The sequence below is a fragment of the Cyclopterus lumpus genome, chromosome 10 (genome assembly GCF_009769545.1).
Source record: "Cyclopterus lumpus isolate fCycLum1 chromosome 10, fCycLum1.pri, whole genome shotgun sequence".
Lineage (NCBI taxonomy): Eukaryota > Metazoa > Chordata > Actinopteri > Perciformes > Cyclopteridae > Cyclopterus > Cyclopterus lumpus.
In genome coordinates, this window is record NC_046975.1 from 13,893,847 (window position 1) to 13,908,661 (window position 14,815).

General features: G+C 41.3%; 1 protein-coding gene across 1 annotated transcript; it reads left to right on the plus strand.

The window, feature by feature from the left end:
- The first annotated feature begins 1,164 nt into the window (after nucleotides 1–1,164).
- LOC117737359 (neuronal acetylcholine receptor subunit beta-2-like) lies at nucleotides 1,165–14,427 on the plus strand. The gene is made up of 6 exons (XM_034543276.1): nucleotides 1,165–1,216; nucleotides 9,132–9,277; nucleotides 9,395–9,439; nucleotides 9,709–9,818; nucleotides 12,192–13,176; nucleotides 14,287–14,427. Exons 1-6 carry the CDS (start codon nucleotides 1,165–1,167, stop codon nucleotides 14,425–14,427), a joined length of 1,479 nt encoding a protein of 492 aa, XP_034399167.1.
- The last annotated feature ends 388 nt before the right edge of the window (nucleotides 14,428–14,815 follow it).

The window sequence follows — 14,815 nt, forward strand, 5'->3', positions numbered from 1 at the left end:
CAAAATCCAAATTCCCATTGGCTTTTGTAAGGGAACCAGTTTGAGGGTAACTTCTGTGTTGGCCTACATAAATACATCATACCTGCTTATTTGGTGGCCTGTAGCTGACTCTGACCTTTGATCTCCCTGTGGTAATGATGTGGGGGAACACAGTGGACAATTGCCCCATAGGAATTAATAAAACATCACATTCACTGGATTGTTTCTATTTTAAATGACTGGCTGCCAGCACCGAAACGTGTTCATGCTTCCAACAACTGAATCACAGTGTGTTCAATGCGGATAAATTACTTGCAAAGACCTGCTTCTGTACAAATTCAGTCTCTGGTTTTAATGATTTTATTTTATCATTAAGGAACAGAGTCGAGCATTTAAAGAGATAACGTTTTCATTTTGTAGTTTAAGCCACAAGTTCATAACAACAAAACCCCCGTTTGGGCTTCTTGGAGCTGTTGAGCTTAAAATTGTGTTTTAATTAACTTGAAGTGCATTTTCAATGAGGGGATTTCTCCTTTGATTGGAGAAGATAAGGTTGGTTTCAATGTCTGCTGGGTATTAAATGTCTTCCCTCCTTAGGGGGATTTCTGAGTCTTATCGCTTCCTGTTTGTTGTCATGTCGAACTGTGTCGATCAAGACGGCAGAGAGTGAAACTGACGCCCGACGGGGGAGTGCACTGGGCGGGCAGGGTGATGTGAGCACCGGGGCGCTTAAATCTTTTATCTGAAGAATGGCCGCTTCGGTGATAACAGGATTGGCATATCCCCACTAGCTCCTGACCCATATTTCCGAAGAAAACGTTATTTGCATCGCTCAAGAAGAATTAAGGGGGCTCTGTTCTCTACAGACGGTTTCCGCTGCGCGCAATCACAGCTCCAGGACCAGCGGTGGAGTCGGTGCGCTCTGGCAGAAAGCATCCAGCCACCCCCTCTGTGGGCTTAGACAGCAGTCAGTGCTCCTCTCCATGCCTCCAAGCCTCCGCTATCGGCTGTCACTCGCGAAATCCCTTGCAATGAAACCGCTATAATCCAGTCACGCCATCTCTTTTTTTTGTTTGTTTCACTCTTTACTTATTTCACATCGGGAGTAGAAAAGAAGAAAAACCACGCGAGAAACGCTCCGTCTGTAAGTGTTCGTGTGTTTGTCGCACTGGAGGGGAGGAAGCGATGGCAGCCCCGGTGAAAGCAGCGTTGGCTCTCCTGGTTCTCACCGTGGCAAGTGAGTAATCCTTTCAAATCCTCCCGGAACGGGACGGGACAGGGGGGCTTCTACTTTGCGTTTGGGGCTCACGGTGTCACACTCTCTGTGGGCTTGCTTGTGTATGGCACTTGATATAAATAACAGGTCCGGGAAGTGTTGGCAATGTTAGGAATTTAATTTAATACCACATGTGCTTTGTAGCTAAAGACCACCCCTCCGCCCCATGAGCTAAACAATAGCCTAATGCTCTCTGTGAGTTTTATTTTTAATTTGGGGAAATGTCACATTTGAACTTACAGCCAACACGTGAATCTGGAAAGCAGGCTAGTGGGGGAAATAATGGCATTTCCGTTCGCCAGACAGTTTAACACGTGATTTCAAAGCACGCCTCAATTAACTAACTCATCTTTGACATCATGACATTGCTTTATAATTGCATGGGTGGGATGGATGCTGGAAGGATGCATTGCTGCACACATGCCCTTTCCCTGGTTGAGCTCTTATTGCGGACACACATCTACTTGATAATATCACATAATGGAATATTCTGCGGCCCTCACTGCCTTCAATTTGATTCAATGTCCTCTGATTATAGCATCCATCCATCCATCCATTTTCAATACCGCTTATCCTCATTAGGGTCGCGGGGGCGCTGGAGCCTATCCCAGCTGACATAGGGCGAAGGCAGGGGACACCCTGGACAGGCCGCCAGTCCATCGAGGGCACATGTAGGGACATACAACCATTCACTCTCACATTCACACCTATGGGCAATTTAGCAATAGGGACCTAAATGGACCCTCTTTACAGAGTATCTTAACTTTAATTTAGTGCACCTCTCTCAGATTATGTGCAGTATAAATATTTTCTCTTTTGATTCTGTCACATGAAGCAGTTTCTGAGGAGCTGTCCATGGTGCTCAACGGGCCAGTCTATGATCTGCTGCAGCACTCAACAGGGCAAACCCCAGCAGCCATTGTGTCGACTCAAATTCATTAAGTGTGTTTAGATAGCATGCCCTTATGACTTTTCCACTCTCCTTCTCTTCAATTGCATCCTCAGAATGATAGAGCCTTGGCTGGGCATCTGAATCGTGGATGTAAAATGCTCTAAATGCACTAAAACTTCATTTTATTCTAAAGGAGTCTTAATTTAGGGAGCAAGTTATCAAATACAAGCCTTCCACAATTTGTGCATTTGTCACATTTAGTGAGTCTCCTTATTGTTCAAACCCTCTCCCGCTGCCCTTTCTTTGACCTCTTTATTCTCCTTTTTTGTCTAACATAGCTAACTTTGTCTCTTGTCTCATCACCTGTGCTCTGGGTACAAGCATTGATGACAGTGACTCTGCCACTTCACCCTTGCAGCTACAGTAAAACGACTAAATCCATGCAACCACTTAGTTAGGACAGATTTCAGTGTTGTTCTGTCTACTGTCACTCTCTGTGCCTTTCTCTGTCACTTCCTGCATACCACATTTCTTATATTTTTCCTCTCCTTCTCTTGTTCTGTAACTTATCTGACATATTTAGTTGCTTATCACACCGCTTCTGTCTCCTGTCATCTCTGTCTCTCTAAGTATCAACTATATGCTGTAGTAAATTTGCCAATGTGTGTTAGAGGAGCTACTCCTGATTCAATGTTTTGCTCATTAACAGCTTGCTAAATGCTCAGGAGTGCAGAAGGGGGAAAACACACACTATCTGTGCGTGACAACCCTGACTGCATCTTTGCAGCCCTCGGGTGAAGCTTTACATTTGGGTCGGCAGAAATATGCAGCTCTAAGTTTTGTCATTGTTTCTCATGACTTTATAGCTGCTTTCTCATAACTGCAGATGTCTAATGTGTCAAGAGGGCTCGGCATCAGTGAGTCAACACTTCATAGTAAAGTATTATTCATTGGACACTTGTTAGGATATTGCTCTTTGAATGAGAGAAGGGAGGCATATGAATATATATATATATATATAATTTAACGCTTAAAGCCAGAGATGCATCAGATGAATTTACAATACATTTAGGTTACATGTGAGAGTGAGTCTTAGGAAGCCGAGGACAGAAGAAAGACACTGTTCCTGCTGTCATTGTCTCTCTTCTGTTGCTGTCACTGCCGAGAGGAAAAGAAAAAGCAGAAGAGAAAGACACGAGGGAGACGACAAATAAAGAAATGAAAAGTTTGAGAGCAAACAACCAACTGAAATCCCATGAGATTCTTTCATCTATCGATTATCTTTAACCTTTTATCCTGTTCAGGGTCATGGGGGGAGGTGACATTGGGCGAAGGCAGGGTACACCCTGGAAAAGTCGCCAGACATTTGCAGGGCCCAGGAGATACAAAAAAAATAAACACAACAACTTTGAGCAATGCTAAATGTCTACTGGAACTTGACCATGTGGCCCCGGATGCTTTCATAACATGACTGATACGGGCAGTGCACTGAGCAAAACCAAAGACAGCTGAATCCTAAATTGCTTTGGCCTCAGAAAGGCCACCCCAGATGACAAGGCATTGCATAATTCATTACCCTAAAAAATAACAGACAGGATGCAGAATCTGGATGCTTTTCCCTCTGTACACTGAACCAATAACACAGCCTGTCAATCCATCCGCATCACCCAAACACAGCAGCGATGTAGCATTGTGTCTGAATGTTTTTTGTCACAATTTATAAATTCTATATATTGTGATATATAATTTATTGTGACTGTTAATTTGATCCGGTTTTGAAAGACTCAGAGAATAGTCTTTGATTGTGGTTGAGTATCTGCTTGTGAGATTATGTCATTTTTATTTTAGCAGTGATGAATAATTGAGGCATTGAGAGCGCAGCAAGGCTGAGAGGAGTGTGTGTATATCTGTGTGTGCATAGGTGTGTGATGGGACCTGCTGGTAGACTCCTTAATGCTCCGTCTCTACATTGACCCCATACACATCTCATTCTAGCCTCATCTACCGTTTTAGCATTTACTGTCAAACCCATACATTACTCTATACAGTGCATCTCTTCCTCAGTCCTTTCCACTAGTCAGATGACGTGTGCGCTGGGTTTCATCTTTATGCCACCCTCCTTATAAAACTACCCCTCCTATTTGTCTTTTGCAGAAATCAGTGAGCAGCCAGAGAAAAGGCCGAAGCCGCTACAGTAAAAAACACATTGCTGGCCATGGTGGTTTGGTTAAGGATTTGATAAATGTGGCATATGAACAACAGAACCACTCGTGTGCTGATAAGATGGGGCTTGGCAATGATTTAATGTTGCACGTTCATAAAGTGAGGGGACAATCAAAGGATAGTCAAAATTGATGCAGCAGAGGCTAAGATATCCTGAATTTTATTCCATATGGGTCAAAATCACAGACTCCTACATTTTACTTGCATCATGCCATCAATGTCACCAGCTTTACTTTTTTGGAGTTCATAAATGGAGAATACAAATGATGTTTAAGTCTGATTACTTCTCATGATGAGTAAAATGAACTTCATGCGTGCATTCAGAGTGCCTCTTGAAGCTTAATGGGAGTATGTTTCCCGTAATTTATTTTGTTTTATTTGATCATCACGGATAATGATTCAATAACATATTATAACAGATTCCTGACTGATCTACATTTTGTGACCAACTGTCTGTTTGTCACTGCTTGGGGTCACTGCTCTAGCTTTTTATTGAGGCTTTAATTGAATTAACCAAAGCACAATGACAAAACCAGATGAAACAATGAGCTGACTAATAGGATTTATAGACTGTGTTCTCAACTCCCAAGAGCCTCACACCAGTTGCTTTTGAATAACACAAGAAGCCTGTGTGCCATCATGCAGCAGTTTGCATCCTTATTGCTTTTCAACCAGGAGAGACCAGTTGGATAAAGAAAAGAGAATTGTTTATTATTAACAGGGGATATGTGGTGATGAAGTCTTGACAGCGCTTGGACTCTACAGGGAGATTGTAATTGAGGGCCGTCTGCCCTGTCAGCAACGAGATAAATCCCCCAGTGGAGTCCAGACCTGGTGGTGGTGATGATGATGAGGCTAATAGAATTAAGGGGTGATGAAGCTGATTGGTCTGCGAAGACTGGGCGGAGATGGGGAGGTTGAGCGGTGCGTAACAGCAACATGAATAAACTGAAGGTAGAGAGACAGTCCTATTTAAAAAGAGACAGCAGCAAGAGGATCGACTAATGATGTAATTGTCTCGTTGTGCTTATTGGATAGAGGAGACCAGCTGATTTAAACAGCTGATTTCCTGATTGACAGCCCCGAGAAATGACAGCAAGTAAATAATGAGTGAGCATGCGTGAGAAGTGATTGGCAGATGTGTGAGAAATAAATTACGGGGCTTAGGCATGCAAGAGTATGGTCTTCCGACTGAACTTACGCTATAGCTTCATATATTGGCTTTGATCCCATTCAACACATTTATGAATCACTGATTTTACAGAATCATCACCCTAGTATGGCATGATCCTATTTAATTTTATGAGATGGTTATACTAATCTGGGAACTGTTTCGTCCCTCGCTCCTTGCTGTTGTTTTTGTGTGTCGTATGCTTGTCTGTTATCCTCTCTTCTCCTCATGTGTCTCCATTTTTTCTCTCTGTCTTATCCTGACAGACACAACTCTGGGTGTCAGAGCTCTCTCAAGACATGCACCCTTGAGGTTTAGTGTCATGTCATAGTTGCTCAGATGTCGGACACTTCTCTTCAAATGGAGGCCTGCTGGAGGTTAATGTGAACTGACCAAGTGTAGAATATCTCTTCCTGCACCTGCCATTATAGCTCAGTGCCTCTAATTTTCAGTTGGATCTGACATTTCAGAAAACATTTTCCAAGATAAAAATGTTTTCTAAAACATGTCAGATCCAACTGAAAATTAACTGAGCTATAATGGCAGGTGCAGGAAAGAGATATATTATACACTTGGTCAGAGAGAATAACAGACACGCACACAACATATATGTGAAATGCTGAAAACCAGTGGAAGGAAAATGCCAAAATAAACGATATTCATAGTTGTCCAAAGCTTTGAGATGCCGGGACTCAAGTATATTGCTGATGTCGGATCAGAATTGTTTGCACAGCTCAATATGAATGTTGACTATAACAACAACATATTCTACTGAAAAGTGTGTGCTTAAGCTTAAGTTAAACATACAGCTGTCATATAGCTGTCATATAGACTATTCGAGGAAGTTAGATGATGGACACCATCGCTAAAGTTATACATCCCCCCAAATGGCAACGGTCTTAGAATAAGATCACTAATACTTTTTTATTCTGTGTTTTTGTTGATTCAAGGTGAATTTGCTTTTGCCTGACAACGGCAGACCACACCTTTCTCTCTGCTTTCTGTGGTCTGGACATACGTCACTTTAATTAGGCTACATAATAATAATAATAAATTACAACATCAACACACACTCTTCCTACAACTGACTGGACATCTTGAATGGTGGTTTCCAGTTGTGTTTATCCTGATCCAAATCAAGGGATCTAAGGGCAGAGTGTGTTGTATGCTGTACAGATTGTTTGATTTGGGATATTATATATATGTCTATGTATATATATATACATAGACATATATAGATAAAACTGACTTTACACAGACATACAGCGAGAATAACAGTGATGTTTTATTTTAAGAATCAAAGCCAGGTGTGGAAATAGGCAGATAGTCAAAGCGGCATATGCAGGCAGGCAAGTCCAAAAGAGGAGGCAAACATAGAAAATAAACCCAAAACAAAACAGGACCAAAGTACCAAAGAAAAAAGACTGCATGAAACTGTGGAATGAAGACAGCCGTGACATGTGTGCACCAGGGACCTAATGAGACAATTGGGAGCAGGTGTGTAAATGTTGGACAAGGAGAGAAATGACAGGGAGAAATATGAAGTGACTGTTGCCATGACAGATTATCACTTCATTGCTCGGCTGAATGTAAAGGTCTAGACAAAAACTACCACACTTATAGAGATTAGTTCATTTTCTGGTTATTCTGGTGTGTTGTACAGTTTAGTAAAATATCAAGATTAAGATGAATCTCATGTATCATACTTTTAAGTACTTTTTATAGATGCAGTCGTATTGTTCTTTGGGCTGTGTTATACACTGAATTGACCTGTTCTATGATGCACCTCGTTCTCTCTTTTATATCTTGTCACCCTCCAGTTTATATTGTCCTGTAAGCAGGAAAGCCATAGCCAACAAGGGACACATGAACACAAATAAACAGGAAAGAACAGGTACAAGACCAAACACAAGAGAAAAGGCTTTTAAATAAAAAGCGTCTGCGACAGCGAGTACCTTTTGGCTTGTACGGGAGACAACCAGGTTGATATTTCTATTTTCAATAGAGGGATAGTGACTATGCAAATATGGGGACATAAAAAGGTTTCCTTAATAAACAAGCCAAGAACAAGGAACTCAACTCAAGGGATTTTTTTTTCACACGTTTAAAATGTATGAAAATGTCTGGCAACATCCATGTTTCAAACCACCCACTATCACCGAAGCTCTGTGACCAATTCAGACGTTGGTCTTAGTTGTTTGAGTGAGTGAAATCAGCCCGGTGACTGTGTGTGCGTGTGTGTGTGTGTTTGTGTGTGTGTGTGTAACAATCAGTTATTGTGACTAGACACATGTAGAGGGTGATCTCAGTTGCTGACTCAGGTTTATCTTACAGATGTGCGTAGGTGTCTGTTTCTAAACCTTGAACTTGATGCAACCTTGAGTTCAACTTTCCATGCTGGGATAAATCATCTGAAAGAGGTGTGACGTAGTTAGATTGATTTGTCCTGAAAAAGTAAACATATTATGTTAAAACAAACTGTACAATTACATAGTCTTAGCATGGTTGACAAATATATAGTGTGGGATTTGTCATTATAATCTCTTTAAACTAAATAATAATAACCAAGAGACAGCAATGAATGTCTAACAGAAGCAAACACAAATCAACACATATTCCCAGAGCAGTAGTTTGTGAAACGATGTTTAAATCTTGTGCGATGAGGTCTTTCCAACTCGGTCCTGAGATGTAATGAGTGTGTAATGGGAGTAATGGGAGTAATGAGAGTAATGAGAGTAAAGAGTGTATGTGCGTGTGTGTCTCTGATCTGTTTGAGATCACAGACATGATGTAATGGTGTATTTAGTGACTAACTCAACAACTCATATAAACAACAATAACAAAAATACTTGATACATACACAGTAGATATTGCATATTGCATGTTAACAATGCATGCAATCTGCAGTAATATGACAATAATGAGTCCATTCAAACACACACGCACACGCACACGCACACACACACACACACACACACACACACACACACACATACGCACACCCCAACCTCACGCTGATGGCAATTATTATTATTATTCAATGAGATTACATAACAACCAGAGGATGGTGTAGCTTTATAATAAATAGGAATATCTCCCATGAGGCTTTGAGGAGGATATAATATAATATATCCTCCTCAAAACTAATAAACAAGTGACGAGAGGAAAGGAATATGGGATATTCATTTTCTTTTTTTTATGCTGACAAAATTAATCTTGTTTTGCTTTGGATAAAATGTCAATTTCAAAGTTTAACGTCAAATACAGCTGCTGATGCAGAAATTCCCAAAACCTCTGAATCATAATTCGAACCAGCAGGTTCAATAATTTCACGCTGTCTGTAATGGTGTGGACTTCATATCCTCCACCACATTAATGTGGAAATATGTCATCGGGCAGAGTGTTGGACTAAGGGTGGCCAAACAATGGAGAACCAGCAGTCTGCGTGTTGTCTGCAGATGGTTGACTCTCATGTTATGTGTCTGGCCCCCTCTGTGTAGGAACAATGGATGAGTATGTAATGCAGGTCCTGATCTGTTGTACGTAATTGCTTTCCGGCTACATTTTGTTCTGTGTATGTTTGTGTACAGCTGCCTTGTGTGCGGAGGTTGAGGAACGACTGGTAAGTCACCTGTTGTCACCAGAGCGCTACAACAAGCTGATCAGACCAGCTGTTAACAACAGCCAGCAAGTCACCATCTACATCCAGGTGTCTCTGGCCCAGCTGATCAACGTGGTGAGGAAACACACACTCTATCCAAATCCACATATGCTGTTATTACTGAGGCATATCCTCCTCATTCAAGAATTCACACTGTTCTATTTGGATGAGTTCCCTTCCTGTCTGTTTCAGAATGAGAGGGAGCAAATCATGACCACCAACTGCTGGCTCAGTCAGGTGTGTGTCCCCACTCGTACTCTGGTTCTCCTTTCTGTGTGTGTTTGTGTCCATCTGTTAAAAAAGTCTTGCCAAATAAGGGCTCACTCAACAAGTGTGTGAATGTGTCTGTATCTCCAACCAAACTGGTATGTTTATGGGCAGCAGTAGCTCAGTCCTTGGGGACTGGGCTTGGGCCAAGTATTAAGTGTGGGCTGGTGGCTATAGAGTTTAGTGAGATGAATTAATCTATTTTGTTAAGTGTGCATGTATGTGCACTTCTTCATCAGGTATGGAATGACTACAGATTAATGTGGGACCCTGAAGAGTACGAGGGAATCAAGAAAATTCGGCTCCCATCACAACACATCTGGCTGCCGGACATCGTTCTCTACAACAAGTATGTGAAACACAAAATGAGTGTGTGTCTTTGTATAAAACTAAATGATTAAAAGAGGAACAAACACAAACAATGAGCAACTTTGTTCAAAAGCCCAATTTTCCTAAAATGTTTTCTCATATCCTCTTATCAGAATCAGAACCATTTATTGGCAAGTATGTTGGACATACAAGGAATGTGTCTTGGCGGGTGGTGCATAACATTGGACATTATTACTTCTATCCTCTTATCTCTTGTTTACTATCCCACTTTTCACCTCTTTTAGGATAATGAATGCTACCAAAATGTGTTGTTAACACTGACTAAACCATCTCCTGACAGTCTCATAATGATGAGTGATTGTTTAAGGGCTGAGAGATTACAGGTTTTATGGAGAAACCGAGACCGGGACATATTGAAGTCATAAAATCTGCTGCTAAAACAACGGTGCATTTGGTCCCACCTTTGATAACCGATGCCCACATTAAAATATTTTACAGTTTACAGTTATGTAAACAAAACATGTATTATTGGCCTGCAGCAAGCAGACACATTTAAAATGTTTCAGCTGCCTTTCACAATATGGATTATGATATGTACACTGGATTGATGCAATCAAATTATAGCCTTTAAACTCAAAGTATACTTACAAATCAATGTACTATAACACTCTTACTACACATTCAAACTACTCTGAAAAAAGGACAACATCCCCGTACATTATTGTGTGTTTTTGCACATCTGAAAAATCATCTTGCAGCTGTATGAAATAGCTGCAAGGTAAAATCAATACACGAGAATGTTAATGCTGTAATGAGATAATTCAAGGAGAAATTAGCCTAACGGCTTTTATCCACTGAAAGTTGTTGGCTGGCAAACACAAAAAGGCTTTTGGGCCTCACCTCATCTGCCACCCATGCATGTCAACATCTGGGTGTTTCTAGTCCATCTTCTAGTTTCTTGTACATAACTTACGGATGATATTAACAGTTAACCTTTATTATGAAAGTTACTAAAATAGTCCTTGTGCTCAAATCACATTACTGTCACAAATTAAGTCTTAACTTCTCAGATTCATTTGAGCCTTTTGACAGACATATCCCTAGATTAGGAACCACTGGAGTAAACTAATTGTACATAAAGTATAGTAGTTCAAATAAGCTCCATCTAAATTCGCTACTAAAATAGTGACTGGCCGTTGGTCATTGGTCAAGCCATTTGTCTGTGAGATGAGTACCTTGATACTTTAAGTATATTTAGCAGCTAATACTTCTGTGCTCAGAAAAACTGGAAACTGACTAAACTCTGTCTGCTGATGAAGACCATGTGATATGATCAAAAGTTCCAAGACATTTACTAAATGAACCTGGTGGTTTGTTGGTTTTCTCAACAACTATATTCAAGGTCAAGAAGGAGATAGTGTCACAGGCTCATAGCTAGCTTTGTGTAGCTTTTGTGTTTTGGTCAGCAGTGTTACCCTACAGTGTATAAAGGAGCATTACACTTTTATATACACAGATTGCTGCTCAGTAAAGACCACATAAAGAGCATAATGGCTTAAGAGGCAAACCGATAGATGATCAGCACTACTTTACGGCTTTAGGTCGAGGTCTCTGGCCAAGTGTAGGGGACTAGGTAGGGGACTAGAGGTTGCAGTGAGCAGGTTGGGCCTCTGCATTTTTAATCAGTCTGCATATTCACAGCAAGGTCCAAAGCATTAGAGGCCGAGTGTGATGGTTAGATTCCTGAACTACTTTATAATTGATAGGCCACTTCTCTATTATGCATTACCTTCAGCCACGGAACAAAAGTCAGTCTCAGCAGATTTAAGGTGAGGGGGGGCAGTTGTTGCCACGTTGCTGGGATGTGTCCCAGGTTGCGCTCCTCCCTTGAGATGATCATCACACATCCTTTAACTTTCAACTATCATAACTGTTGCATGTGTCACCTCTGCAGAACATGACTTTCTCAACATGCCATTAGTCAGCAGTCAATTGTTTTACTCATGTAAACTCTTTGCCTCTTGATGATGTTGCTACAACACTGATTATGTTGTTATCCTGTTATCAGTTGCACTAATAAAATGAGCAAGCTCAAGATTGTAATGTATTCAACAAGTGGTAACATAGATTTCAACATGCAATGCATCGTAGAGTTTGAGTAAGGTTGAAAGTGTGGAGGAGCCTCTCACTCCTATATGTGTTTGTCAAGTTGTATGTAAGAAAAAGTGTTCCAAGGCCATGTGAAGATGGTGGAGATGTGTGTTTGATTGAGTGAGAGAAAGTCTTTGAATACAATTTGCCATTATTCTTCCAGTAATCACTTTCTCGTTGAGTGCTTTAAATTTATCTTTCTCCTTTTGTTGCTTACGTCCTGCCTTTGTCCTCCTCTCAGTGCTGATGGGACATATGAAGTCTCTTTCTATTCCAATGTCGTGGTCTCCAACAACGGCGAGGTGGCCTGGCTCCCACCAGCTATCTACAAGTCGGCCTGCAAAATTGAAGTCCGTGATTTCCCTTTTGACCAGCAGAACTGCACCCTCAAGTTTCGCTCCTGGACCTATGACCACACTGAAATTGATCTCATCCTCCTCACTGATTATGCCTCACGTGATGACTTCAAACCCAGCGGTGAGTGGGATATTGTTTCACTGCCTGGACGCAAGAATGAAGACCCAAATGACATCAGGTACCTGGATATCACCTATGACTTTATTATCAAGAGAAAACCTCTCTTCTACACCATCAACCTGATCATTCCCTGCATCCTGATAACCTCACTGGCTATTCTGGTGTTCTACCTCCCATCAGACTGTGGTGAGAAGATGACTCTCTGTATCTCTGTCCTCTTGGCCCTGACTGTGTTTTTACTCCTTATCTCAAAGATTGTGCCCCCCACATCTTTAGCAGTGCCTCTGATTGGAAAGTACTTGATGTTTTCAATGGTGCTGGTCACCTTCTCCATTGTTACCAGCGTTTGCGTGCTCAACGTGCACCATCGGTCCCCCAGTACGCACACCATGCCCCCTTGGGTCAAGCGTGTCTTCCTGTACCGGCTCCCCTCTTACCTCTTCATGCGGAGACCCGGTAGCTCAAATATCCGCGAGAAGTTCCGCAAAAAACACCAGCAGCGATCATACTCTGACCAAAAGCTGCGTGGAGCAGAAGGAGGAGTTCCTTCAGGAATGGCAGATTCCTCTTCATCCTTCTTTGTGAACGAGGAGTCGGCCAAACGCTACGGCTGGAAGTTTAGCGACTTGTCAGAGAACACAGAGTTCAGAAAGAGGATGACGCTCAAGTGCAACATTGACACAGAGGATGCGGTGGATGGAGTACGCTACATCGCAGAGAAGATGAAGAGCGAGGATGATGATGAAGGGGTAGGTGTATCTGCATGTACATGTGTGTCAAAAGTCTAGAATTGTGCAACCTGCTTGTTGTTGTTTTTTTAGTTTTTTTTTTTACTATTTATAGATTTTCACATGTGTGGTAGGATAGCCACAAAAGATAGGACGTCCTACACTAGCAGCGTGGCTACCTGTATACAAAATTGATAGCAATGGTAATCTGCTGGTGGTATCAACCACTTTTGTCCTCACTGAAATATCTCAGCAAATATAGATTGCCATGGAATTTTGGAAATACATTCATAGTAACCGGATGATAAATCCTAAAGACTTTGGTGATACCCTATCCCTCTGATGTCACCATAAAGCTGACATTTTTGGTTATGGGTGAAATGTCTAAATATCTATTAGTTTTGGTACTCATGGTGCCCAGAGGATTGATCCTCATGACTGTTGATCCTCTGACTTTCCATTTAGCTCAAAGGGCAGGTCAAAATGTTTAATAATGCAGTACAATGTGTACAAGTGTACATGATGGATTGGCTCAAAATTTGGTACAGGCATTCAGGTCTCCAGTATAATGTTTCTAATGACCTTGGTGACCCTCATATATTTATGACAAGCCTCAACAACCTTGGATGGATTAGGCTGTACCACCTATTCTATGTGATGGATAACTTTGTGTAATCTACATCATATGTTTTTGGAAAATATTGTCAATGGTTATCTTTCTGTGAATAGCTCAATTAGGGACTTTATTATTGTGTATTTCTGTAGGAGTTCTGCAAAAATATTTTACATCAGTGGTCAATATTTTGCGCAGCATGTAATTTGATGTAAAATGCATTACTCTGTTGAGCACGAGGAAAGCCAGCCACATCATTTGCAAAGTACCTGCCATCAGAGCCAATCCATCCAAAGCTCTATTTCAATGAGTTGTGAATGGTACCACTTTATATGTCAGAGCAATGTCAACACTGTTGTTTCAGCCAATAAATCCTTAGATATGTGATCTGAGAAATTATAACCATCATAGACAAAAGTTCATAAGTGAAAAGAAAAGACTAAATCAAATCAGTTTGCTTGAGTTCAAGACAAGCAACACAACAGTGGCAACATTTAAAATCAAACCTCTCTCTACAGATCATTGAAGACTGGAAGTACGTGGCCATGGTGATCGACCGTCTCTTCCTGTGGATCTTTGTGTTTGTGTGTGTGGTCGGGACGCTGGGCCTCTTCATGCAGCCTCTGTTCCAGAGTTACAACACTCCCATTATTGATTAGATGGACTGCAACCAAGAGCTGAAACGTCATCATGAACTTTGATTACCCCCAAGAAACAGAGCTCTGACTTGAACATATGTACTCACATGTCCGCCTCGCATCACACATTCATTGGGAAATTATAATGATGCCCTTTAGCCCTCTTCCTCCACCTGCTCCCTTCCTTACTTCAACCTGTTTACGTGTATTGCCATCCTCTGCTCCACTCATCTGTCACCAACTGGGATCTAATTATTTTAGTTAATTAATCGATAACTCTGGTTTATAACAACTTGGGTCACCTTTTCATAGTGTGGCCATCATTCAGTAGACAGGGATGGTGGAGGTCATACTATTGCTGTAGATCTGGGGACACTGAAGCTAAAAGGTTATCACTTGGTTACCACTA